Source organism: Apodemus sylvaticus, chromosome 11, assembly GCF_947179515.1.
Source record: "Apodemus sylvaticus chromosome 11, mApoSyl1.1, whole genome shotgun sequence".
Lineage (NCBI taxonomy): Eukaryota > Metazoa > Chordata > Mammalia > Rodentia > Muridae > Apodemus > Apodemus sylvaticus.
In genome coordinates, this window is record NC_067482.1 from 9,018,525 (window position 1) to 9,043,937 (window position 25,413).

At 45.4% G+C, this 25,413-nt stretch overlaps 1 protein-coding gene and 1 non-coding gene across 3 annotated transcripts in view; both read right to left on the reverse strand.

Moving 5' to 3' along the window:
- The window catches only part of Gpat3 (glycerol-3-phosphate acyltransferase 3), a 55,755-nt gene extending 35,869 nt beyond the window's left edge, over positions 1 to 19,886 (reverse strand). Inside the window, exons 1-3 of one of the 2 annotated variants that reach the window (XM_052199365.1) lie at positions 19,766 to 19,886; positions 19,180 to 19,472; positions 6,153 to 6,219 (exon numbers count right to left, since the gene is read on the reverse strand). In XM_052199365.1, the coding sequence (XP_052055325.1) occupies positions 6,153 to 6,219; positions 19,180 to 19,320 (208 nt within the window). In that variant the 5' untranslated portion in view covers positions 19,321 to 19,472; positions 19,766 to 19,886. Of the gene's footprint in view, positions 1 to 6,152; positions 6,357 to 19,179; positions 19,473 to 19,765 lie in introns of those variants that run through there. The other variant, XM_052199366.1, reaches the window with a different exon arrangement.
- LOC127696938 (small nucleolar RNA U13) lies at positions 8,742 to 8,843 on the reverse strand. The gene has a single exon (XR_007980372.1). It is a non-coding gene; the product is annotated as a small nucleolar RNA U13 (small nucleolar RNA).
- Positions 19,887 to 25,413: the final 5,527 nt, after the last annotated feature.

Sequence of the window (25,413 nt, forward strand, 5' to 3'; positions counted from 1 at the left end):
AGTGGATCTCTGGAGCCAGCCTGGTCTACATAGAGAGGTCCAGTCATTCAGGGATATACAGAGAGACCCCATCTTTATATAATAATAATAATAATAATAAGAATAATAATAATAATAATAATAATAAGAAGAAGAAGAAGAAGAAGAAGAACAAGAAGAAGAAGAAGAAGAAGACGACAAAGAAAAAGAAGATTGCCAATGTCTTAAAAGTCTTGTACTATTTAAAACAAGTTAAAATGAAAGTTCCTAAGATCTCAGTCAGAGCACATCCCAGAGGCCTGTGGCCACAGTGATGAAGGACAACAGGAGCTGTGGGCATTCTTCTGTCTTGCCCTTCCTCCTCAGCGTGTTGTGGAATACATGTGATCCATACATTCCCAGCAACTGAATGCCAGTGTAACAGGACCTGAAGGGGTTAACCCTCACCTACAAGTTAACAAGGAAGAAACAAAGGACTGAGGAAGATCCTGTGAGCATTTCTGAGCCCAATCAAGGACACCATCTTCTATGGTTAGCCTAAGAGAACAAATATGGCTAAAGATGGAAAAAGAATCACTTCTCCATGAAGATAATATTTTCCTAGGTTCACTTGCAGATGGCTTATATAACAACAGCAGAGAAGAAATATAATATGAAAGGCGCTTTGCCAGTGTGGAGACCTGAAGTGTTATGAAATGTGTGTTTCATGAAGTAAACAAACACAGAGAGAATCTGTGAGTGCACAGAAGACGGCTATCCTCCCTGCCTAGCTGATCAGCACCTCTGTGTAACTCAGAGGCCTGTCAAATGTCAAGCCACCCAGGCCAGCCTGTGGCACTGCCCGTGACCCTTGCCTGAGCTGGCTGGCTACACATTGCCTTGCGCTTCTGTTGGCTTTAGTACAGACCTGATGCTCCACAGACGGAAGATTGCGCCAGCGAAGCATACGGGAGCCCTGAGTGTTTCGTCACCTTCTACTGTCTGTCTCGGATTGTGACACCATTTCCCCAATGACTCCAACCCAGGATGGATCAACAGGGACACACCCCCATAAGTGCAGGTTTCCTAAGCAGAGTCAGAAGTGGGACAGAGGTACACAACCCGCAGCCAAGGATTAATGCGGATTCATGCAGACAAGGCTGCTCTTCCGAAGTCTTTGGCTTATTCACCTGTCTTAACACCTGTCACAGTGGCCTAGTGGATGACAGCTCCAGACAGACACCACATTTTAGTGAACTTAGGATGGCATGCCAAGCTATCACAGATGTTCGATACCTTTGAAGGGTTTATTCTGATCCCACAAGCTAAAGGACAGCCATTCTGATTAAAAATGTTTTTAAGATTTATTTATTTACTTATTTTATGTGAGTCCACTGTCATTCTTCTCAGACACACCAGAAGAGGACATCAGACTCCATTACAGATGGTCGTGAGCCACCATGTGGGTGCTGGGAATTGACCTCAGGACCTCTGGAAAAGCAGAGCCTCTTAACTGCTGAGCCATCTCTCCAGCCCCCATTCTGATTTAAATATCACAAATTTCATAGGTGCTCTCCTTACCCTACATTGGAACACATTTTCTCCCACTCTTTTCTTTGGGGGTCTAATGTAGCCCAGGCTGGCCTCAAACTCTAGTCAAGGATTACCTTGAACATCTCTTCCTTCTGCCTCTACCATTCTGAGTGCTTGGGCTCAATTGTTAACAATTGTTAACAATTGGAGTACACTGTAGTACCCCACTTCCTTTAGTGTGGTGCTGGGGATCAAAGTCTGGGCTTCATGGGTGCCAGGCAAGTCCTCTACCAAGTAAGAGCCACAGCTCCCAACAGCAGCCGGTTTCCACAATCCTCAAATTCAACCCTTCAGATGATACATTTCTTCTAACACAGTACCTGACCACTCAGCCAGTTTTAATACTACATCAGAGGGCCTCGATTTTTCTACATTTTTATTATATTTAGAAAAAAACTCTAACGGGAAACAAAAGTAAGATATTCAAAATGAGTGACAGCTTAGGCTCCTGTATAAAGTAGGTGTGGCGTCTGGAACCACTGCCCAGGCCAATTCTAAGTCATTCTATTGAAGAGGAATTTTAATCCGGCAACGGGACTGTTCTGGCAAGGGACCAACAACATCCAAAGGCCTTCTAGGTCTGTGTGATCCAGCCAGAATAGACTCAACTGTAATCCCTCTGGCTGGAATACAGACTCACCTTTAGTACACACTTTTACTCCCAAACAGTGACATCTAATTGAGGGGCAGACAAACTGATAAATCAGAGAAAGATTTGACAGAATGAGTTAGAGATAGGATAGCCCAACTCTCTGGAGAACAAACAGCATAGAGGAGACTTAAGGGGGGAGGAGGAGGAGGAGGTGGAGATGGTGACAGATTTAAAAGCATAGTTATACAAAAACAGGTTACATGTGAAGACAAAACAAGCCAGAGAATGAGAAGGAGCCATGCGATTAGAACAGATTGTCAGAGTTAGCTTGAGGCCACAGAGAGCAAGTCAGGGAGAAGCCAAGAGAGGCTGGATTGGTTCAGTCAGCTTGGAGGGGAACTGAAACCAGAACAGCAGAGCTGAGCCAGTTAGCCAGCATTCAGAAAGACCAGAAAGGATCGACTTAGTCACCAGTAAGCCTTGGAGATAACAAGTACATCTGGTGAATAAACTTAATTTTTATACTCTATGATGCTGAAATGTGAAGGATATAGTTGTACTCATCAAGACAAAGAGAGGGGGGAGACCCAGCAGACCTTCCATACCACTTGTTCCCATCTCCTGTGTATGTATAACTGGCCCAACACCAGCCAGGCCCAAATCAGAAACTATACATGGATGGTAAATACCTCCAACAGCTAGGGGGGCAAAACAGGAAGGAGGGAAGGAAGGAAGGAAGGAAGGAAGGAAGGAAGGAAGGAAGGAAGGAAGGAAGGAGGGAGGGAGGGAGGGAAGGAGGGAGGGAGGGAGGAAGGGAGGGAAGGAGGGAGGGGAAGGAAGGAAGGAAGGAAGGAAGGAAGGAAGGAAGGAAGGAAGGAAGGAAGGAAGGGAGGGAGGGAGGAAGGGAGGGAAGGAGGGAGGGGAAGGAAGGAAGGAAGGAAGGAAGGAAGGAAGGAAGGAAGGAAGGGAGGGAGGAAGGGAGGAAGGGAGGGAAGGAGGGAGGGGAAGGAAGGAAGGAAGGAAGGAAGGAAGGAAGGAAGGAAGGAAGGAAGGAAGGAAGGAAGGGAGGGAGGGAGGGAGGGAGGGAGGGAGGAAGGGAGGGAGGAGGGAAACAGGCAGGAACATACAAAGTAGGAGGGAAGGAACGAAGGAAGGATGGAAGGAAAGGGAAGAAAGCAAGGAAGCAAGAGAGGGAGGGAGGGAAGGAACAAAGGAAGGAAAGAAGGAAGGAAAGAAGGAGACACTTCCATTGTGCTCAGGAAGGCTTACTAAGTGCAGTGGGAGGGTGTGCTACACATGATAAAGTGTCCTTTAAACTTCTCCTTGTTAACCTTGGTGGTGAGCTGAAGGCCGTCACAGGTGGGCAGCACAGTGGAGGGGAACACAGAACTCTGTACCTTAGAGACAGCCATCTCAGCCCTGGGAACCCGCCTCACCCCCAGTTACAGACAGCACGGCTGGATCAAACGCTCCATCGGAGAGGACAGAGGACAGGTGCAGGACCACCACCGGACTTTTTGAAAACACTGAGAAGTTTAGCCTTTTGATTGATCTAGTGATCTATTTCTTTCTTCCTTATTGCTTGGTCACGGCTATAAAATTTGACTTGCTGTGAATCTAGTGTCTGAAATGATTATCAGAATCCTCACTCCAACTAAAATCGTTTCTTTAGAGACATAAATAATCAAGGACTGGTTTTTAACTCACTTCTACAGGGAATTAAGCAGTGTCCTGTGTTACATGGGTAAAGGGAAGACTGCATCAAGTAACCTCAGAAAAGCATTTAATTAAAGACAGTCTCTGTCTCTCTCTGTCTCTCTGACTCTCTCTGTCTCTCTGTCTCTCTCCCCTTTCTTCCCTCCTTACCTCCCTCCCTCCCTCTATTTTTCTAACATTTTTAAACAAGGTCTTACTAACATAGTTCAAGCTAGCCTTGGGTCTGCTATGTAGCCCAGGTTGCCACCAGACATGTCATTCCCCACCTCCGCCTCCAGAGTCTGAGATTACAGACATCCGCCATGCCCAGCTAACATATTTCTTTATTGTGGGACTTTCCCAGACCTTTGTCACCATACAACGGTACCCTTCCAGAGGAAGGGACAGTATATAATGCCTCCATATGTTTTTCCCTGGAGAATCTGCTTTTGTTGCTATTGGGAATTTGGGGTGCGGGAGATTTGACTTGGAGTTTCATAGACATGAAGTCTATACTCTACCAGTAAGATACATTTCTTTCCCAGCCAAGAGTTGTAGGGTTTTTGGTTGGTTGGTTGGTTGGTTGGTTTTTGGTTTTTCAAGACCAGGTTTCTCTGTGTAGCCCTGGCCATCCACCACCACCGCACAGTTTAACTCCCTTATTATTTCTCTGAATTATTTTTCATTCTGTGTCAGTATGTGGTAAGTGCACACAAGTGAGGCCAGAGGCATCAGCTTGTCCTTGAGCTGGAGTTACAGGTGGTGGTAAACCATCCAACCTGAGTACTAGGAACTGAATTCCGGTCACCTATTTGGTCTGACTCACTGAACCATCTCTCCAGCCTGTCTTTTTGTTTCTTGTGCAGTATTATCAATTAGAGTTCCACAGTAAAACATATCAAAAGAACATACTCCAGGAACCCCTGGTTAGAAGTTAAAACGAAACCTGACAGAATGTCAACTTCTAATTTCTAACTTCCAGGACGTGGGTAAGTCTCTGCTATGGTTTAAGTGTAAACATTAAACATGGTTCACATGTTAGAGGGCTGGTCCTCCTCGGTGTGGCAGCACTGAAGTACAGTGGACTTTTATGAGTCCCTGGGTCATCGGGGTGCTGCCCTGGGAAGAGATTAAGACAAGACAGCCCTGTGACAGTACCCCTGAGTCAAGGCTTTTGTCTCACAAAGGTTTCCTCTTCCTCACCTACCACTTGGGCTCCATCATCCAAGCAGGGACCTTCCCAGAGCTGAGTGTTACACCCTGATATTGTACCTGAATAGAAAGAACAGAAGCCCTGCCCCCTCAACCCCACCCCTACCACCCTGCCTTATTGACAAACCACTCCTACCTGATCCTTCTGATCAAATTATTCAGTCTCAAAATTAAGATGTAAATGATCAAAGTAAAACAAAGAGTTTTGCTTCACTGATACCATCAAAACATACATGCAAAAAAAATCCACAGGACAGGTCAAAAAACTAAAATGAAAAAATAATTATCATGCCAGGTGGTGGCACATACCTTTAATCCTAGCATTTGGGAGGTAGAGGCAGGCCAGTCACTGAGTTCAAGGCCAGCCTGGTCTACAAAGAGAGTTCTAGGACAGCCAGGACTACACAGAGAAACACTGTCCCAGAAACACCAAAATAATAATAAAATAATAATAATAATAATAATATGTTATTATTATTAAAGTAATAACTGCCATTTTCAAGTTAACAAAATTTCCAATGTAAAGCTTAGAAAGATCAAACAATAATAATGTATGTATAAAACATCCCATTCTAACTGTGACTAATTAAGATAGCTATATAATCTACAGCAACTGGAAAATGTAACAGAGACAACAAAACTGCACCCCCCACAAAACAAGCATATACAAAACCAAAGAAGCAAGCAGTGAGTTCATTGGCACTGTGGGAGATTGAACAGCACCATCAGAGTAGACATATGTAAGTGAGCAGAGTCGCATGTTATCTGGCAGGAGTACTCTTAGCAAAGTACACACTAACTGCCTGTAACCCTTTTAATCCCTGACACCTTTAAACCTGTTGAATACCCTCTTGAAATGCAGTCCTTGGAAATAAAATAATACGTGGGAGAACACACAGGAGCTAACACGTACTGCCCAACCCTCCTGATAATAAATAACCCTATCTGAACCCAGGCAGCTGCTATATTATAGACAAAATTATGAATAACCAGAGGCCTACAGAAGACATCGCTCTCTGCATATACCAACTTCAAATTGAGCTGCTCTAAATGGTAAAGTCTGAGTGTATGAACAATAACTAGTAAGGAAGGGAAGACTTACCCACAGACGCCGAGTTTTTAAGGACAGACTCCTTAGGGGCTCCTTTCTCAATTCGTAATGTGGCCCACTGTTCAAAACAAAAGAAGCACTCATTAAAGCTCTTCCAGATACGTGTAAACCCTGAAACATACTTAGGCAGCCGTGAACTTGGGGCACTGTCTGACTTAAGAAGAGACGTCAGGAAATCTCGGGTGTATACTAACTATTGCTGGTGGAGAGCTAAAGCTGGGTTTTAAGTTTTAATTACTGTGCTTAAGAGATCTATAAAACAAACACATCTCTAACCTGTAAGCCCCACTTAAGCATAGATAAAATCCTGCAACCCCCCCCCCCCAGGGACAGAGGACTCCCTGAAAAGCTGGGGGCTACTGTCAAGTAAAATACGGAGCCCGGTGTTCCTTCCGTAAACAAGCTTGGTTGCACCAACTGAACGGGATGTGCTCGATCACATGTAGGCTAGGTCACATGATCAAACTCAAAATTTGTGGTCGTCTTACTCTTGCCCAGTGAGACTAACACTGGTCCTTTGTATGCCCCTCCAGCTGTCACACTGACGTTGTATGCTCAGTAAAACTTACTTCTCAGGAGAGCTGTGAATCATGCCACGCAAGAGAACTGCAGATTAGATTATGGCTTCAACAATGTCTAGGGTGGGAAAGGCCAATCAAACTGAAACCAAACCCAACCAACCAAACCACATAAAGGGGAACAGGGGAACGCCATAGATTCCTTAAATGCTGCATTGAAATAGATCTACTTGAAGTCAGTAGTGGTGTCACACGCCTATAATCTTAGTACTTGGAGGCAGAGACAAGCAGATCTCTGTGAGTTGGAGGCCTGCCTGGTCAAAGAGTAAGTACCTGGGGAGCTGGGGCTACACGGAGAAACCCTGACTTGAAAAACCAAAAATATGATGATGACCAAAAAGAAAAATACGACGACGACGACGACAGAAGCAACAATAATAAAGAAAATCTACTTGCACCTTTTATGGTGTGATGACAAATGGTAGATAATACTAGAAATGCATAAGAAATGTGTGAGGAGGGTGAGTTGTAGCTCAAGTAACAATGCTTGCTTTGCACTTATAAAGACCTGGGTTCAACTGCTAAAGTGCTGGGTTTCCCAGCACTGCAAAAAAAATCAGTTAAGAATCACACACACAAAACCTTTGTGCTTTGTCTTTCACCTATTAAAATGTAGAGAAAATGTGAGGGGAGGGCATCGGGGAAGGGAAGGGCCAGGAAGGACAGGTGCCTACCTGCTCCGAATGCACTTCTTCTCCTCCCCCCCCCCCATATATTCTTTATTTACATTTCAAATGATTTCCCCTTTCCTGGATCCCCCTCCCCGAAAGTCCCATAAGCCCTCTTCCCTTCCCCTGTTCCCCCATCCACCCCTTCTCACTTCCCTGTCCTGGTATTCCCCTATACTGCTGCACTGAGCCTTTCCAGAACCAGGGGCCTCTCCTTCCTTCTTCTTGGACATCATTTGATATGTGGATTGTGTCTTGGGTATTCCATGTTTCTAGGCTAATATCCACTTATCAGTGAGTGCATACCATGAGTGTTCTTTTGAGACTGGGTTACCTCACTTAGGATATTTGTCTAAGAATTTCATGAATCCGTTGTTTCTAATGGTTGAATAGTACTCCATTGTGTATATATACCACATTTTTTGTATCCATTCCTCCGTTGAGGGACATCTGGGTTCTTTCCAGCTTCTGGCTATTATAAATAGGGCTGCTATGAACATAGTGGAGCATGTATCCTTATTACATGCTGGAGAATCCTCTGGGTATATGCCCAGGAGTGGTATAACAGGGTCCTCTGAAAGTGTCATGCCCAATTTTGAGGAACCGCTAGACTGATTTCCAGAGTGGCTGTACTAGCTTGCAACCTCACCAGCAGTGGAGGAGTGTTCCTCTTTCTCCACATCCTCGCCAACGCCTGCTGTCTCCTGAGTTTTTAATCTTAACTATTCTGACTGGTGTGAGGTGAAATCTTAGGGTTGTTTTGATTTGCATTTCCCCAATGACTAATGATGTTGAACATTTCTTAAGGTGCTTCTCAGCCACCCAGAAGTTCTTCAGGTGAAAAGTCTTTGTTTAGCTCTGTATCCCATTTTTTAATAGGGTTCTTTGGTTTTCTGGAGTCTACCTTCTTGAGTTCTTTTTATATATTGGATATTAGCTCTCTGCCGGATATAGGGTTGGTGAAGATCTTTTCCCAATTTGTTGGTTGCCATTTTGTCCTTTTGACAGTAGCCTTTGCCTTACAAAAACTTTGTAATTTTATGAGGTCCCATTTGTCAATTATTGATCTTAGAGCATAAGCTATTGGTGTTCTGTTCAGGAACTTTCCCCCTGTGCCCATGTCCTCAAGGGTCTTCCCCAGTTTCTTTTCTATTAGTCTCAGTGTGTTTGGCTTTATGTGGAGGTCCTTGATCCACTTGGAGTTGAGCTTAGTACTTGGAGATAAGAATGGATCAATTGGCATTCTTCTGCATGCTGACCTCTGTGCTGAAGATTGTTTTGATGACCTCTCAATCTCATTTATTTCACAAAAGTCACAGAATCCACCAAGTTCCTATCAGATGGGTCCTGTGCCGGTGTGATTACAAGGTGTGTGGGGCACATGCCACACAGTGACAGGAATACCAGTCATCACACTAGAAACGTCAAAAAAAAATTAATCCTCATAGGTTTCCCATGCATTTGTTTGGTTTTTGGTTTAGAGTTTGGTGTTTGCTTGCTTTTAAGGCAGGGTCTACTACAGCCCAAGGCTGGTCTCGACTGTAAGTACCAAGGATAACCTTAAACTTTAATTTATTTAATTTATTTATTTATTATATGTAAGTACACTGTAGCTGTCTTCAGACACACTAGAAGAGGGCATCAGATCGCACTACAGATGGTTGTGAGCCACCATGTGGTTGCTGGAAATTGAACTCAGGACCTTCAGAAGAGCAGTCAGTGCTCTTAACCACTGAGCCATCTCTCCAGCCCCAACCTTGAACTTTAAAACAACAAAACAAAACAGGAACTGAACTCAGAGCCTGCAGCCTTCCAGGCAAGCACTGACTGCTGACTGCCCCAGACCCTCAGCATTGGACACCAGACCTTCCTACCCCATCCCCCAACGGTTCCCCCACCCTCCCAGCCCCACACTACTAGGATTACAAACACCTGGTTTATGAAATCCTGGTGACTGAATCCAGTGCTTCATGAACTCAAGGCAAGCACTGTCACCTGAGCTACAGCCCACACTCTTCACACATTTCTTATGCACTTCTAATATTGTTTACCATTTGACATCAGGCCTTAAAAGGTGCAAGTGGAATATTTTTCAGCACAGCATTAAAGAATCTATAGATATTGCACCCTGCCCCTTTAAGTTGGTCAAGTTGAGTTCTAAATGTAGCAATTAAGGGTTGGAAATACAGCTTGGTGATAGGATGCTTGCCTAGCACATTCAAGGCCCCGAGTTCAATCCTTAGCAACACATAGATGATAGACAAATGGATAATAGATAGATAGACAGATAGATGATAGATAGATACAAGTATACATACATGCATGCAGATAGATATAAATAGATAATAGATGGTAAGATAGATGATAGATACATAGATAATACATGCATTCACATATACATAAATATAAGCATAGATGATAGAACTGGTAGGTATAGTTATATATACATACATATAAATGATAAAGAATGCAAATACATGCATATATGAATTTATCATTAAAAGCAATTAAAATGGCATCTAAGATCACAATTCAGGTATTAATGTCTTTTTTTTTTTTCCAGATAGTTTCTCTGTGTAACTCTGACTGTCCTGGAACTACAGGACTGGCCTTGAGCCACTTCTGCCTCCCTGGCACTGAGAGTAAAGGTGTGCTCGGTCACCACCAACCGGCCTAGATACTAATGTCTACACTGACTGATCTGAAAGGAAAGGGAGAAGGGAAAATAAGAGATAAATGCACTGTGATATTTATAATTAGATATAATTAGACATAAGCACCAGGAAGGGACAAAAAGGCACATTTATTAATCTACAAAAAAAGACCTGAAAGGCTCAGATGTGTGTGTTTAACAGAGAAACCGAACACTTTATTTTTTCAAATAAATAAGAGAACAATGGACAGAGAGACAAATAGTCTATATTACACCATCAAGGTCAGGGAGTGACTCCATCAGGAATGTATGCAAGAGTCAAACCAAGCAGGGGCCTGCACCTAACTTAGAGCACCTAAGAATGGAGTCCTGTCCTGCAGCAGCCGTCTCTGACAGGAGACTCACTCTTCATCTGGCTGCATCCTCTCTACTCTTGCTCGAGGGAGGAGGTGTTGAACCGCCATCTTTTCTCAGCTGAGGCAAAGGTTAGTTTCCATAGTTTTCCCCTAAAGCTCTGCACCTGTTATCATGTGTAAGGAAACCAGAGATGGAATAAAATAAATTTGTGCTAAACAGTCAATCATTATTATCCTTAGAACTCACCACTAATCTCATAGTTCATACAAAGGCAACTTAGACTAAAACAATCATTCCGTACACTTGACGGAAGACATCAACAGTTTGAGCAAGTAAGAGTTTGGTATGTACATGTGCTCCAGAATTCACATGTTGAGAATGGAAAATTTATATCTGGAGGTAAGATCTTTTAAAATGAGGCATTTAAAGTGAGCCCTAATCGTATCTGATAAGTGGTCTTCTAAGAAACGTGGACACTCAAAGAAATACCAAAGAATGGTGCTGGGAGGATGGTTCAGTGGGTAAAAGCATTTGCTGTGCAAGCATGGCAAGGTCTGATTTCAAATCCCAAGAACCCACACAAAGCCAGATGTGTTGTAACATCTGTAATCCCAGCTCTCCTATAGGACAGATGGGATGCAGAAACAGGAGAATCCACAGAGGTTCACTGGCTGGCCACCTTCACGCATACATCAGAAAAGCCACGGTTTCAAACATAAGAAATGGACTGACATCCAAGACTGTCCTCTACATGCATGTCACAAAGGTACCCACATTCACACACAAGGATGTGTGTGCACACAAGTGTGTGCACACAAGAAAGAAAAAGAAAGAAATTATCAGGGACGTGTGTGAAGATTGTGACGACACAGTGAGAATCGAAACCAGATCCACGGACTCCCTGGCCTGAGATTTCCAAACTCCAGAACTTGAAAAAGCAAGTCTCTGCTCTTTAGCCTGCTCGGCCTGTGATATTTTGTCATACACAGTGACATTCTTCAAATAGAAATCACATCCCTCAAACAGCAAGACCGATCACAAAGAACATTTGAAAATGCATGAGATTTCCCCATTTTAGAGTGCCCAGGGTCTGGCCCACAAAGACTGCTCAAGATAAGCAAGTCTCAGGGTTGAAGAAGCTTCAATACCAGTGGCAATCTGTAGTAGAAAACAGCATGGGACTCTGTGTAGACACCTGCTTGGGACTCTGTGTAGACACACCTGCTTGGGACTGTGTATAGACACCTGCTTGAGACTGTATATAGACACCTGCTTGGGACTCTGTATAGACACCTTGCTTGGGACTGTGTATAGATACCTGCTTGGGACTGTGTATAGACACCTGCTTGAGACTGTATATAGACACCTGCTTGGGACTCTGTATAGACACCTTGCTTGGGACTGTGTATAGATACCTGCTTGGGACTCTGTGTGGACACCTGCTTGGGACTGTGTATAGACAGACACCTTGCTTGGGACTGTGTATAGACACCTTGCTTGGGACTGTGTATAGACACCTTGCTTGGGACTGTGTATAGATACCTGCTTGGGACTCTGTATAGATACCTGCTTGGGACTCTGTATAGACACCTTGCTTGGGACTCTGTATAGATACCTGCTTGGGACTCTGCGTGGACACCTGCTTTCCAGTGCTTATTGAGCACTCAGAGCAGAGGAGCATTGCAGCCAGCCTAGTGTTGGAGAATTTGCCTTCCTACTTCCAGCTGAGACTTTAAGTTCTCGGGGAATCTACTTCATCACCTCTCTAAGGAGGGTCAATACCAAAGGTGACAGTAAAGATTAGGGAGCCAGGCAAGGCCCATGACGCAGGTAAGTCCAGCTGCTTGGGAGGCAGCAGCAGGAGGGTCATAATTCAAGGCCTCTCTGCACTAACTGTAATCACTAACTGTAGTGATCCAAAGGCCAGCCTGTACAATGTACTGAGACCATATCTCAAAATACAAAGTAAGCTGAGGACTGGGGAGACAGCTCACGCGGTAGAGCCTGGCTTGTGCAAGTTCTTAAGATTCAAGCCCAGTGTAGGGATGTGGAGCATGAGGTTCGGGAGGCATTAAAGGAGAGGAAGTGTGGGTGCCCACCAGATGGTGGGATACAAAGTATTTCTGAGAGATCATTCCTTCCTCCACACACCTCACACTTGGCTTAGGTACCAAGAAGAAACAGTTTCCCGGACCATCAGTGCATCGCCCAACAGGTCGATATTTGTCTGTGGCCATGCACCTTCTCCACCCCCGTGGGTGACCCCAGAACAGAGACAGTGTAGTTCTTCTAGGGCCTCTGCGTCTCCTTAGGATGATCTCCGAATGCTTCTGCCTCAAGACTCTGCAGACAAAAGGACCCTGAAGAGCAGAAGCAGCTTAAACAACCGATGCCATTGCTACACCCATACCTGGCATCGAGCCCCAGGGGGAGCTAAAAAGCACAGACCTGCCACACTTCTCCACACTTGCTTTCCAAAGCCTGAAAGGAGCAAACGAGCTAAAGTCTGTCTCAAGCCACATTCAGAGCAGCGAAGAGCTCGTGGTTTCCAGGTTACGTAGATGTAAGGTTTTACATTTTTCTTTTTTTCCTTTTTTTTTTTTTTGGATAATTTCATACATTACCATTTTAATATTATTTTTACCCCTATCATTTCCCACTTTCCATGTCCCCACTACTCCCTCTCCAATTCATAACCTGTTCGTTGGGAACCAAACCCAAAGTCCTAGAGAACATTGTACCAACTGGGTTACATCTCCAGCCCTCAAGTCTGATTTTAAATTATAAGGTTTCCACCCTAGACAATTATAACTTCTAAATTTTATGCCATAAAGACTCAAGGACTGACTAAAGACAGGGAAAGAGATAACAGAAAAATGAATAAAATCAGCTAAAAATTCAAATGACAAGGATTATCTGTAGCCAAATGAGAGCATCTTAGCAGAGTGTATCACTTTGACAGACTGAAAATCCTGGCCCCAGATTCAAACTGAAAACCCAATTCGGCCGGGCGTGGTGGCACACGCCTGTAACCCAGTACTCTGGGAGGCAGAGGCAGGTGGATTTTTTGAGTTCGGGGCCAGCCTGGTCTACAGAGTGAGTTCCAGGACAGCCAGGGCAAGAAAAAGAAAAAGAAAAAGAAAAAGAAAAAGAAAGAAAAAGAAAAAGAAAAAGAAAAAGAAGAAGGAGGAAAAGGAAAAGGAAAAGGAAAAGAAAAAGAAAAGAAAAGGAAAAGGAAAAGGAAAAGAAAAAGGAAAAGGAAAAGAAAAAGAAAAAGAAAAAGAAAAAGAAAAGAAAAAGAAAAGGAAAGGAAAAAAGGAAAAGAAAAGAAAAAGGAGAAGGAAAAGAAAAAGAAAAAGAAAAGAGAAGAGAAGAGAAAAGAAAAAGAGAAGAGAAGAGAACAGAAGAGAAAAGAGAAAAGACAAAAGAAGACAAAAGAAGACAAAAGAAGAGAAAAGAGAAAAGAAGACAAAAGAAGACAAAAGAAGAGAAAAGAAGAGAAAAGAGAAAAGAAAAGAAAAGAAAAGAAAGCCCGATTCTACTTGCGACAGCTGCGTGCTACTAACTCTAAATCAATAATAATGGCGGCCCCTGGGGAATTAGGCTAAATGAAAAGCCAGCTTTTCTTTATAGTCATTGCTCATTATAAACAGCCCGGGCCTTCTAGCACACTGACTCTATTTCCATCAGAGAGTTAGACACACTTGGAAAGAGCCTCCTGGGAATTATGGGCATGTCTCTTTCAAAAGATGGAGAACTCTTTGGTGGATGGAAGAGAGTAAAGAGAGGAGAGAATCCGCTGAGTGTGCGCTCGCCCGATGAAGTGAACAAGGTAAATCTTGGTCCCAACTTAAACTACCAAACCTCAGCACCAGCTGTGTGTCAAGCGCCTTCATTTTCTGTCCTAATGCAAGCCTCAGAATGATCCAATAGACCACACCCCAGTCTATGACACACACAGAACCCAAGGCTGTGATGAAGTGACCACCCAGGGCCCGCAGAGCCAGAAACACCAGAGAGGAGGGAGGGAGTTAATCCTTGCAGTGCCCACATTATCAGAAACAATTCGCATCTCACAAATCCTTTTCTTCCAGGGTTGGTAAAAGAACCCAGGGCTGGGCCCCACTGGAATTCTGCTGAGCTGTGTCCACAGCCCTCTCACCTTTTTCCTGTCAGTAATTTGATATTCTCCTTCTGTTCCTTGTTGCTTTCTAATCCTAAACCTCAGATCTTAGGAAAGCAATCCCTCCCCCTCCCTCCTCTCAACTCAATCTGGAACCTTGCAACTTGGAGGGTTGAAAGCAGAGGGCACCTTACAGTATTTAACCTATCTCTGCTCCTGTTGGATAAACATGAAAACCATGAGCACGCACACACAGACACACACACACACACACACACACACACACACAAGCTAGAGATTCTAACACACACATTTATCATATACATCCTCAGTCTGAAGGTTTACTTTTCAGTTTGTATCCCAAACAAATTATCCCCCTAAGACTAACTAGTCTCTGGCATACCTACTACTGAGCAGGTTCTTATCTACTCCTTAGAAATTACCGATTTAAAGACTCCCAGAACTTACTCTATCCAATACTCTAAGCATTGTCTTCAAATAGTTCGTCATACCAGAGCCATGTAGACATGTATTCACATGGAGGGACACCCAGCAACAGAGAAGGCAGCATGTAGTAGATGCTCAAAAAAATAACTGTGCAAGCACATATGCAAAGACACACACGATAAATGAAAGTAACAATGTTTCAAATTAGGAATCCTTAAAGTGAACTGGATGCTACTTGTCACTGTCGTAATATCACACAACAAGATTTTGCCCCACTTAATCTACACTTCACCAGGCGTGTGGAGGTCAGCAGACAACTTGCCATGGTAAATCGTGTCTTCCCCTTCTCAGCACCCACCACGGCCCCCATGTGGGTGCCAGGGGTGAAACTCAGGCTATCAGGTTTGGTGACAACTGCCATTTCACCAGTCTCCTGATTTCTTTCCCCACGTTGAAATTGGAACTTACTCTGTAGCTCAACCTGGCCTTGTTTTGGCCTTTTAGGTGCTGAGATTATAGGCGTGATCACTATGTCAGACAAAAGGAACTAGAAATATCTCTAACTCCATGTAGGTGTTTAAAGGGTTTAGCATATATGCTTTAGCAGATCAGAAGAATTTGTTCTGTTCTTGCCTGTTAATAACTTACTTAAAACTTGTCAGCATTTATTCATTGTACAGCGATGGTTTTCACAAGGCTATTTTCCTCCACATGTATCATGCACTTTGACCATCATTACCACATGCCTGCCCCTCCCCATCCCCCCCCACTACTAGTTCCTTCCCTTCCCCAGATACTCCTTTCTACTTTGATGGCATATATATCTATATGTATCAACATAAAATCCATGTTATTAAATAGAATACATAACAAATAATTTTCCAAATAATAATAATAACAATAATAATAATAATACTTTCATTTTAATTGTTTTAAGTTTATTTACTTATGCCTGCATGTCCGTCTGTTTGCCACATAGGTACAGTGCCTGAGGAGACCAGAAGAGAGCACTGGAATCCCCGTAAACTGGAGTGGCAGACACATGGGTGCTGGGAATGGAACCCAGGTCCTCTGGGAGAGCAGCCAATGTCCTTTGCCACTGGCCCATCTCTCCAGCCCCAACAGTGACAATTTTTATGAATTCTTATGAGTCATCAAGATGGCTTACAAGATTTTTAAGATATATAGATTTAGATATTGTAGCTGTCTTGAGACACACCAGAAGAGGACATCGGATCCCATCACAGATGGTTGTGAGCCACCATGTGGTTCCTGGGAATTGAACTCAGGTCCTCTGGAAGAGCAGCCAGTGCTCTTAACCACTGAGCCATCTCTCCGGCCCTTCACAAGCTTTATAATTTTTTTTTTAAGACGAGGTCTTGCTGGGCAGTGGTGGCACACGACTTTTAATCCCAGCATTTGGGAAGCAGAGGCAGGTGGATTTCTGAGTTCGAGGCCAGCCTGGTCTACAGAGTGAGTTCCAGGACAGCCAGGGCTACACAGAGAAACCCTGTCTCAAAAAAAACCAAAAGAGAGAGGAAGACAAGGTCTCACTCTATAGCCTAGGACATGCTCAAGTTGGAAGCAGTCCTCCTGTCTCAGCTTCCCTGGTGTGCTAGGATTACACTTGTGATGGTGTCAGTGAGCCACCAGGCAGTCTAAGAAGCACCACAGTGAGCTATTCAACAGGCACCCAAACCAAAGTCAACCTTCAGAATTTGAGTATAGTCATTTAAAACACCACCTGCTAACAATAAAAATTTTAAAAGTAAACACAATGGACAATGGTGTATATGTATGTATGTATGTATGTATGTGTGTGTGTGTTTGGCATGTGTTGGCAGATTGTGGTGTGAGTGTGGTGGTGTATATGTATGTGTGTATTGTGGTTTGGCATGTGGTGGCAGGTTGTGGGGTGTGTGTGTGTGTGTGTGTTTGGCCTGTGGTGGGGGGTTATGGTGTGATTGTTGTGGCAAGGTGTGGTATGAGGGTGTCGTGTGTGTTACTTGGGTTTAAACTCAGTGCACATGTGGAAAGAAATAGAGAACCTCTCTGAAGTTGCTTTCTGCCCTGGATGGAAAACTCTTAGGGCCCTGACAAACAAACTCAAAAGTCAGAACCTGGACCCGTAATCATCTCATCAAACACAGTAATCTGACAGCTGAGAACAGCTGGGTGGTGACGCCCTCCTTTGGAGATTAAAGCCAGAGGCAGTAATAAGCACCTGGAAGCCAGTGTGCGCCTGTGATTCCCCTTATCTGGGTATCCAAAGGACACTGCTGCCCAGGAAACCTGCTCAGTCATTTCAGGAGGGAGGGCTGAGGAGGGCCATCTGCTGTATGTGGGGTTAGCATTCTGAGGAACGTCCAACCTAGGGAAGAAACTAAAATCCACAGCATAGTGTGACTACACTGTGTAATGGCAACAACAACAACAACAACGAATACGAACCTTAAAGCCTTGAGGGCCAGCTGGCACAGTGGCACCCGCCACTCAGGCCTTGGGGAGCCTGAGGTAGCAAGGGCCAAAGTTCACGGCCAGTCTGAGCCAAATTTGTGAGATGTCGTTTGGAAAAGAGTGGGGCAGACTGGAGATAAAGAATCTCACAGTTTCGAGGACTCAGCAAAGAGGTGGCCAGCAAAGCGAGAGTCTAGCAAGAACCTAGCGGAGAGCGACAGCAAGCAGCAGGGGTAGAGTTCTGCATCTAGGAGCCACTCACTCCTGTGCTAAGAGGGGACAGAAAAAAAAAAAAAAAAAAAAGCCAGGCGGTGGTGGCGCATGCCTGTAATCCCAGCACTTGGGAGGCAGAGGCAGGAGGATCTCTGAGTTCAAGCCCAGCCTGGTCTACAGAGTGAGTTCTAGGACAGCCAGGGCTACACAGAGAAACCCTGTCTCAAAGAAGAAAAAAAAAAAAAAACTAAATCCAAAAAACCGAAGAAGAAGAAGAAGAAGAAGAAGAAGAAGAAGAAGAAGAAGAAGAAGAAGAAGAAGAAGAAGAAGAAGAATGCCCAGATGCCCAGCTGCAGATGGTGAAAGAGAAGCTGGAGAAACCGAAGGCGGCAGACTCTGAGCAATCGTACTATTCATTTAATTGAAAGTCTCAGAGCATCCACCACACATGAGCGCCCTTCTATGGGCTCAATGCACTGATGTGTTTTCACTCCTAAAACCTGTGTTGAAAGCTAAGTCTGACGGTCCCACCCACTCTAAAACACCAGAACTCAGGAGGTGGATGGTCAATAACATCATAGCCAGCTAGGGCTCCGAGATCCTGTCTCAAAACCTAAACAAAATCTATATGCAAATAGGCATTGTTACTCCTATGTTGAGTGTTGAGGACGAATACAGTAAGGTACAGAGATTGGATGACCTTGCTAGATCAGACACTGAGAAACAGGGATAAGATTTAGGTACCAAATCTATACAAACCTGTGCAACCTACAGGTCCTCTGCATTGGGACCACTGTTTGTCACGTTTAATTAAAGCAAACCTTTGAACTCTGATTCTCACACCACTTGCCACCTGACCTGGAAGCCTTCTAAATTTTACTAAAGACCTGCATACGCTTAAGCTGAAGTCCCCTCTCAGTTGGATCTAAAGCCTTCGCCCATGGACTCTGCAAACAAACTCCGGATCAAGCTGAGGCCAATAAGAAACCTTTGTGATGGTACTCCAGTGCACTTAACTAGATAAAATTCCCTGTGACTAAAATAAAATCAGATTCTTCTCTGCCACCTGGTCATTGGTTTCTTATCTTGGGCACCAAGTGGAACAGGATGCCTCCGGAGTCACAAATGGACCTCTGAAACTAGGGCTGTAAAAACTCAGAGTGAAGTGACAGCCCGCGAGGCATAGTGGGTAATAAACCTGCTGATACAGCAAACGGCTGTCATAGACTTATTCTAGTAAGTAAAAAATAGTAGTGAAGACGAAACCCAGGTAGAGGGATTCTTGTGAGGTGGACTTACTGTTCTAGGCTGAGATCAGCCTGGCTCTGCCGGCAAATAGAGAGGCTGTCTTTCTAGCTACAGCAGACCAGAAGCTGAAATGTTCTCTCGGGTCTCCCGTCCCCAACCCCCGCCCCTGACCCCTTGCCCAAATTGTTTTCCCAGTTCTAAGCTCATCCCTGCCACTCCAAGCTCCCTAAGTCCTCAGAGCAGCCAGGGTTCCACATCCTTCCATTACACTCACCTCCAAGGTTTTCACCAGGATCTTCATGTAGAGCTCCGAGATGCCCAAGGATAATCCGAAGGCTGAGGGCAAAAGGATGAGGCCGCCCACCAGCGTCAGCCAGGTGGACAGGAGCTTCACCGCCAGGTCTGCGCCCTCCATGTCTCGGCACGCCCTCTGGGAAAGGTCCCCAGGAAAGCCGAGCGCGCTAGGTGTCGGACTCCCAGGCAGTCCAGCCGCAGCTCGGAAAACACAGCGTCCAGCCCGGAGCCGGGCTCCGGGGAGTCTGCGCCGCCCGCCTCGCTCCCTTCCCTCTGCGAAGCGAGGAGGAAAGGGGAGGCGAGAACTCTCAGAACTACTGCGATCTCCTTGCTTCTCCCTCTTGGGTCCCCGTCGCCCCCACAAGCTCACTCTCTACTGGAGGCCCAGCCGAGCTGTAGCCACGCCAGCAGGCGCAGACCGGAGTTGTCTCTGGCGAGAAGACCCAGCTGGGTGACCTAGGGGACACCCTAGTGCAGTCAGAGCGCACGAAGGCAGCCAGGAACGCGCCCCACCCCGGGCATGATTTCCTCCGGGTAGCGATTGCGACAACCCCGCGGTGACTCACCGAGGCCCTCGGGCAGCGAGGATTCCTGCAGGCTCCCTGCACCACGGCGTGGGCTGCGGGCTATGCGGGTAGCCAGTGGCTTTCGGGCGCCGGGCCCCCGGGTCCCTTATTCTGCACTCTGCCCTTGCCCCACCCCCCTCGCCACCCAACAGGGAGCTCCCTGGCACGACACGACCGTGTCCCGCGGGCGCCGCCGCCCTCTGCCCCGCCCCGCCCTCCGCACTGCCAGCAAAGGTTCCTTCGGTAGCAGACTTTCCATCTTCACCCACGAAACGGACCGCTGACGTCTCCAAGACGCTGCGGAAGATCTTGTTTGTGAGCGCGCTACACGACCTCCTGGGAAGGGCTTTCGGGAGGCGGAAACTACAGAACAGGAGTGAGCAGTCACCGCCGCTCCTGGCTCTCCCTCACCTCCTTCCTTACCCTAGCCAGCTGCAGTCAAGGAAAGAGAAAGCTTGCCCACTCCCTCTCTCCACAAGTCTCCTTAGCTACTCTGCCACCACCTCCCTGGCACAGAATAGACCCAGAAAACCGAAGCTGTGGTGTGGCAGAAGACTGGGATTCCAGCACTTACACTCGGGAATCTGAGACTGGAGAATTAAGAGATGGGTCTGGGCTGTTTTGAGTCCCAACAGTCAGACTAGGGCTAGATCCTAGCCCTAGGTAGATCCTTTAAAGTCCTTTCTTTATAAGGGCAGGCGGACCGGTGAGCGGGCGGTGGGGGGGGAGAGGAGGGCGGGACACCCTAGAGGCTGCTTGTCACTCCCCTCCCCAGAGGAGATTCCAGTCTAAGCGCCTCTTGCATCCGCCTGCACAAAGCACAGACTGCAGGAAAGGCTGCGCAAATGCTAACCTTCACCCAACTGGCACGAGTTTCTCAGGGGTCCACGTCCCACGCCGCTGCGGTGCTAGCCCTTCCGAATACAAAGAAGAGAAAATCCTGCGCGTGTATTCCACTGCAGGTCAACCAGTTTTAACTTTAATAAGCGTGAGAAAAGATAGCAAGAGCAGCACGATGCAAAGCGACTGGCGAGGAGCCAAACCGTCACCGGATCGGATCGGATCGGCTCTTAATTCTTAGAAGGACCAAACTCTTTTACAGTGAACAGTCGGGAGTTGGTTTTGGAAGTAGGAGGGCCAGCAAAAACGAACTGAAAGTATTTACAGCAAATATAGCAGAGAAAGCCGCCCCTGCCCCCAGGAGGAATGGAGGAAGAGGGAAGCCGCCCTCCAAAGACTGTCGGAGTTTGTTCTCTGCGCCTCCTGCCAGGTGCAGACACTCTTCCCACTGAGAAGGGGGAGGGGAGGATAATGAAGTTATGAAGGAAAGGGCGTCCCGGGCTTACTCTCAAAACAGCTTCTGGGGCCAGTGAGCTGGCCCATCCCCAAGGGTGCCTAATGCCAATCAGTTATGATGAACGGTCAATCTTAGGACACCACCACTACCCCTGTATAAGGGAAGAAAGAAGCAATTTATGTCCTGACCACATGTGCTGGGTGGCATGCCTTGCTAGGCCGGTCATAATATGCCTCCCACACACACAAAATAAATAAAACATAGTACAAATTGTTTTTTGAAAAGCATCTACCAGGCATGATGTGGAAAACCTGTAATCCCAGGAATGGAGACAAGAGGCTCAAGAGTCCAAGAGCAGCATGGGCTTTTTTAGACCCCATCTAAAAATAAAACAATGTCTGTGTATGCGCAGAAAGAAACTGGAAGCTGGTCAACATATCCCTGTGTATGTGTGTGGTTTGTACAGTTAGGCCACAAGCTAGGATTTATTAGCTCATTTAATGTTGCTCAGGTAAAATATTTAAGCTCTGTTATTTCCTCCTGAAACAACTGAAGTGATTAAGGGCTCCTGAGTGGTTGCTCCCTTGTCTGCCCTGCAGAGGAAACCAACAGGCGGCCCCTGTTTCTGCTTAACCACGCACTGGTGTTCAGCACACACACACACACACACCAGCACCCAGGAAGGTCTGTTGTTCATAGCCAAATGTGTGAATGCTTTGATTTGAGGTTTTGATTCGGAATGTCTTCATAAGTAAACCGGAAATCAGAAAACAGGAGAGCAGCATTCCTTCCCACCTGACGCCCAGCAATATCAACAAAGCCTGCTAAAAGACACAGGCTCACCTTGGCAGCCTTGGAAAAGCAGAAACTCAGGGCTTGCCTCTCCCTATCTCCCTTTACCTCCCCAGAAATTCCTTCCCTTCCTGGAGTGATACCCACCTGCCTTAACAGATCATCCCTGCAGCCTTTACCTATAAGGAAGCCAGAAACCTGAAATTAAGGTGTCTGTAATGCACTGTCAGGGTCCTCGCAAGAGCTCCCGGGGAGAATCGTTCCTCTTCAAGCTTCTGCTGTTCGAAGAGTTCCGTGGTTTCTGTGACTCTAGTCTCTGTTCTCATAACCTTCTCCCTGGGCATCTTTTTGGCATTTAAATGAACTGGAGGAACAGATAGGAATCTGTCCGGTGTGGTTCTGTTACTTAGGTCTCTTATTCTGGGACAGACTGAGACCTCAGGGTCGGGTGGGAGACAGGATGCAATCTGACCTTAATGCAGATAAGGGGTTCCAGAGAGGCTCTTCCTTCACGTGCAGTGCTTTAGGTCAGATGTGCAACTGAAGGGCAAGATCTCCACTCTTGGGTTTTTGCTCCCTAAGCCCAATAGCAGACAGCGGTCCAGGGAAAGATCTCCATACTGTGTTTGAGTTTCAATCTCAATGGTCATCATTTTGATCTTCTGTTGAGGGATAGAAGGAATTGTGTTTCACCGGGAAGGAAAGGGAAGGAAAGAAGGAAGGAAGGAAGAATGGAAGGAAGGAAGGATGCAGCCTGAGAATGCCAGGGGGGCACATGTACAAGGCCCTGGGTTCAAATAAAATAACATAGCAGCAATTCTATTTGGTTGGTTGGTTATTGAAGTACTAACAGTCAACCCCAAGGCCTTGCATGATAGAGCTAAACCAATGCTCTATCATGAGCTGCAGCCCTAAGATTAGAGAGGAAAATCACTTTTTATCCTCTCTCTCTCTCTCTCTCTCCCTCCCTCCCTCCCTCTCTCTCTTTGTCTTTTCTTGTTTGTTTTGAGGTTTGTCTTTTTATTTTGTTTTGTTTTGTTTTTAGGCAGGGGCTGTCTATAGCTGTGTATATCAGACTTTCCTTGAACTCACAGAGATCTACTTACCTCTGCCTCCAGAGGCTTGGGATTAAAGGCATGCACCATCACATTCAGTTTCTAAGTTGTTGTTTGAGACAAGGTCTTCTATAGCCCAGTGTAGCAGAATTTTAATCCAGCAACATGGTTACTCTGGCAAGGAATCACATCTAAGGACCTTCTAGGTCTGTGTGATCTAACTGGGTTTTTTGGTTTGGGTTTTGTTTGTTTGTTTGTTTTATTTTTTCGAGACTGGGTTCCTCTGTTTAGCCCTGGCTGTCCTGGAACTCACTCTGTAGACCAGACTGGCCTTGAACTCAGAAATCCCGCCTGCCTCTGCCTCCCAAGTGCTGGGATGAAAGGCATGCACCACCACTACCCAATGATCCAACTGGAAGAACACACGTTTTATCCCTCTGGCTGGAACTCAGGCAGCCCTTAGTACATACCTTTAATTCCAAACAAGGAAGATAAGGTTAGTTAGTAGAAGGAAACAGCCGTTTTGGAAGGGGCATACACGACGTGACAAATCACAGAAATATTTGACAGAATGAGTCAGAGATAGGACACACCCAGCCCTCAGTAGAACAGACAGGAAAAGAGGCGGCTTAAGAGCAGCAGAGAGTGAGTGGTGGAGGAAGGCAGTTCAGTTGAGTTTATGCAGTCAGTGAAGTCAGTTCTATTCAGTTTGTGGAAGTCAGAGGCAGTTTTCCCAAGCAGAGCAATTCAGTGAGAAGCCAGTTTGAATCAGTCAGCTGGAAAGGAGTTTTGAGCCAGAACAGCTGAGTTGAACAAGCCAGCCAGAGTTCAGAAAGCACTAGAAAAATTGAGCTTACTCAGCAGTAAGTCTCCAAGATGACAATTACATCTAGAGAATAAAAGCAATCCTACTAACTATGTGAGGCTAGACTTGAACTCCTAATCCTAATTCCAAAATAGGATTATAGACCTGGGCCCCAACACCCAGTTCAGTTCCCCAAGGCATCCTAATTTAGCAAGACAGCATCTTGAATTCTCCACATTCCGCAGTTTGTATTAACTTGAACACACTGCAAACAGACTTTTCTTGTGTGCTCCCTCCAACCCCAAATCTCATACAGGGGTTCTTCTGTAGGTCCTTTTACCAGAATGCAATGCTTTTCTCTGTGGCCAAATACACATCTTTCCCTCAAGTCTCTAGTGCTACATGTCATGGAGTCAATGCAGACTATATCAGTTGCTGAATATAGGACAGACCTTGAGCATTCTAGAACTGAACAAAACAACCACTGTGTGTTTAAGGGCTCATTGGATCCCATGCAAATGACCTGAGCTTAAAATCAATCACCTCCATAAGCTCCAAACTTTACTACTGGACAAAGTGACGTTTGGGGTATCTGAGCATTGGCATTGATCTAAAGACAATATCAGCATTCCCTGAAAGTCTGACTATTTACCTTTCATTCAATGTGTGGTCAGGTCACTTCATGGGTCCCTTTGGGGAAGACAGAGAAACACACTAGTAAATACAAATCTTGTCAGGGTTCCAGTAGCCTGGCTTCCAAGAGGGTCTAGGTCTGCACATTGGCTCAAGTTAAAGAATTAAGTGAAGGATCATGACTGTTTTCTGATTCAAGTTGGACTTCCATGCTCTGTTCAAATCATATGGAAATACTGTAAAGCATTGGTCTATTTCATCATAAACCACAATCCAGTGCTAAAGCAGCTATTCTGATACAGCACCACACACAGCACATCTATAGACCCTCTTAGCCTTTGGAAATCTCTGGAATTCCATTCTCCCATCACATCTATGGATCCTACTTCAAAGGCAGTAGTTCTCACTGTAAATGCTGACCTGCAGAGAGGATATAAAGGGATAGTAAGCGATACTGGGGCCACCAGGGACCAGTTTGGTGTCAATTGTCTGTGCTGTCACCAGAAAACATGTGGAGGTCCAGGATCTGTGCAGGCCCTGGCTGTTACCGGTGAGGAATCTCCTTTGGCAATGGTATCAATGGCTGTGGACAATGAGAGATGTGGAAGGCTTTTAGGACAAAAGAAACACTATAGACAGAAAGCCATTAAAAAAGAATCCTTTAAAATTTTGCTAATGATGCTGACATGTAGTTCTTCAGAGCTGATGGCTTCTGGATAGGATGGGGACTCAGTTATCTTTAAGGGGCTGGCCACAGAGAGATTGATCGTGCTTCAGTGGGTATATGGACAACACAAACTGGACTTGGTGTATTTTTTTTCTTTTTTGAGGGAAGGGCACAAAGGTGGAAGGTAAACCTGAAAGGAATGGAAGTGAGAGTGGTTGGGCTGCACTGTATGAAATTCCCAAGTAATTAATAAAAATATTATCCTGGGGTGGAAAAAGAGATACTTAAGAAGGCTAGAATGTAAGTTTGTAAATTAAAGGTCAATAATACATTGCATATACCATGACAGCAAGGGTCAGCCAAGGCTACATGAGACTTTGTAGAAAGAGCAAATACCAA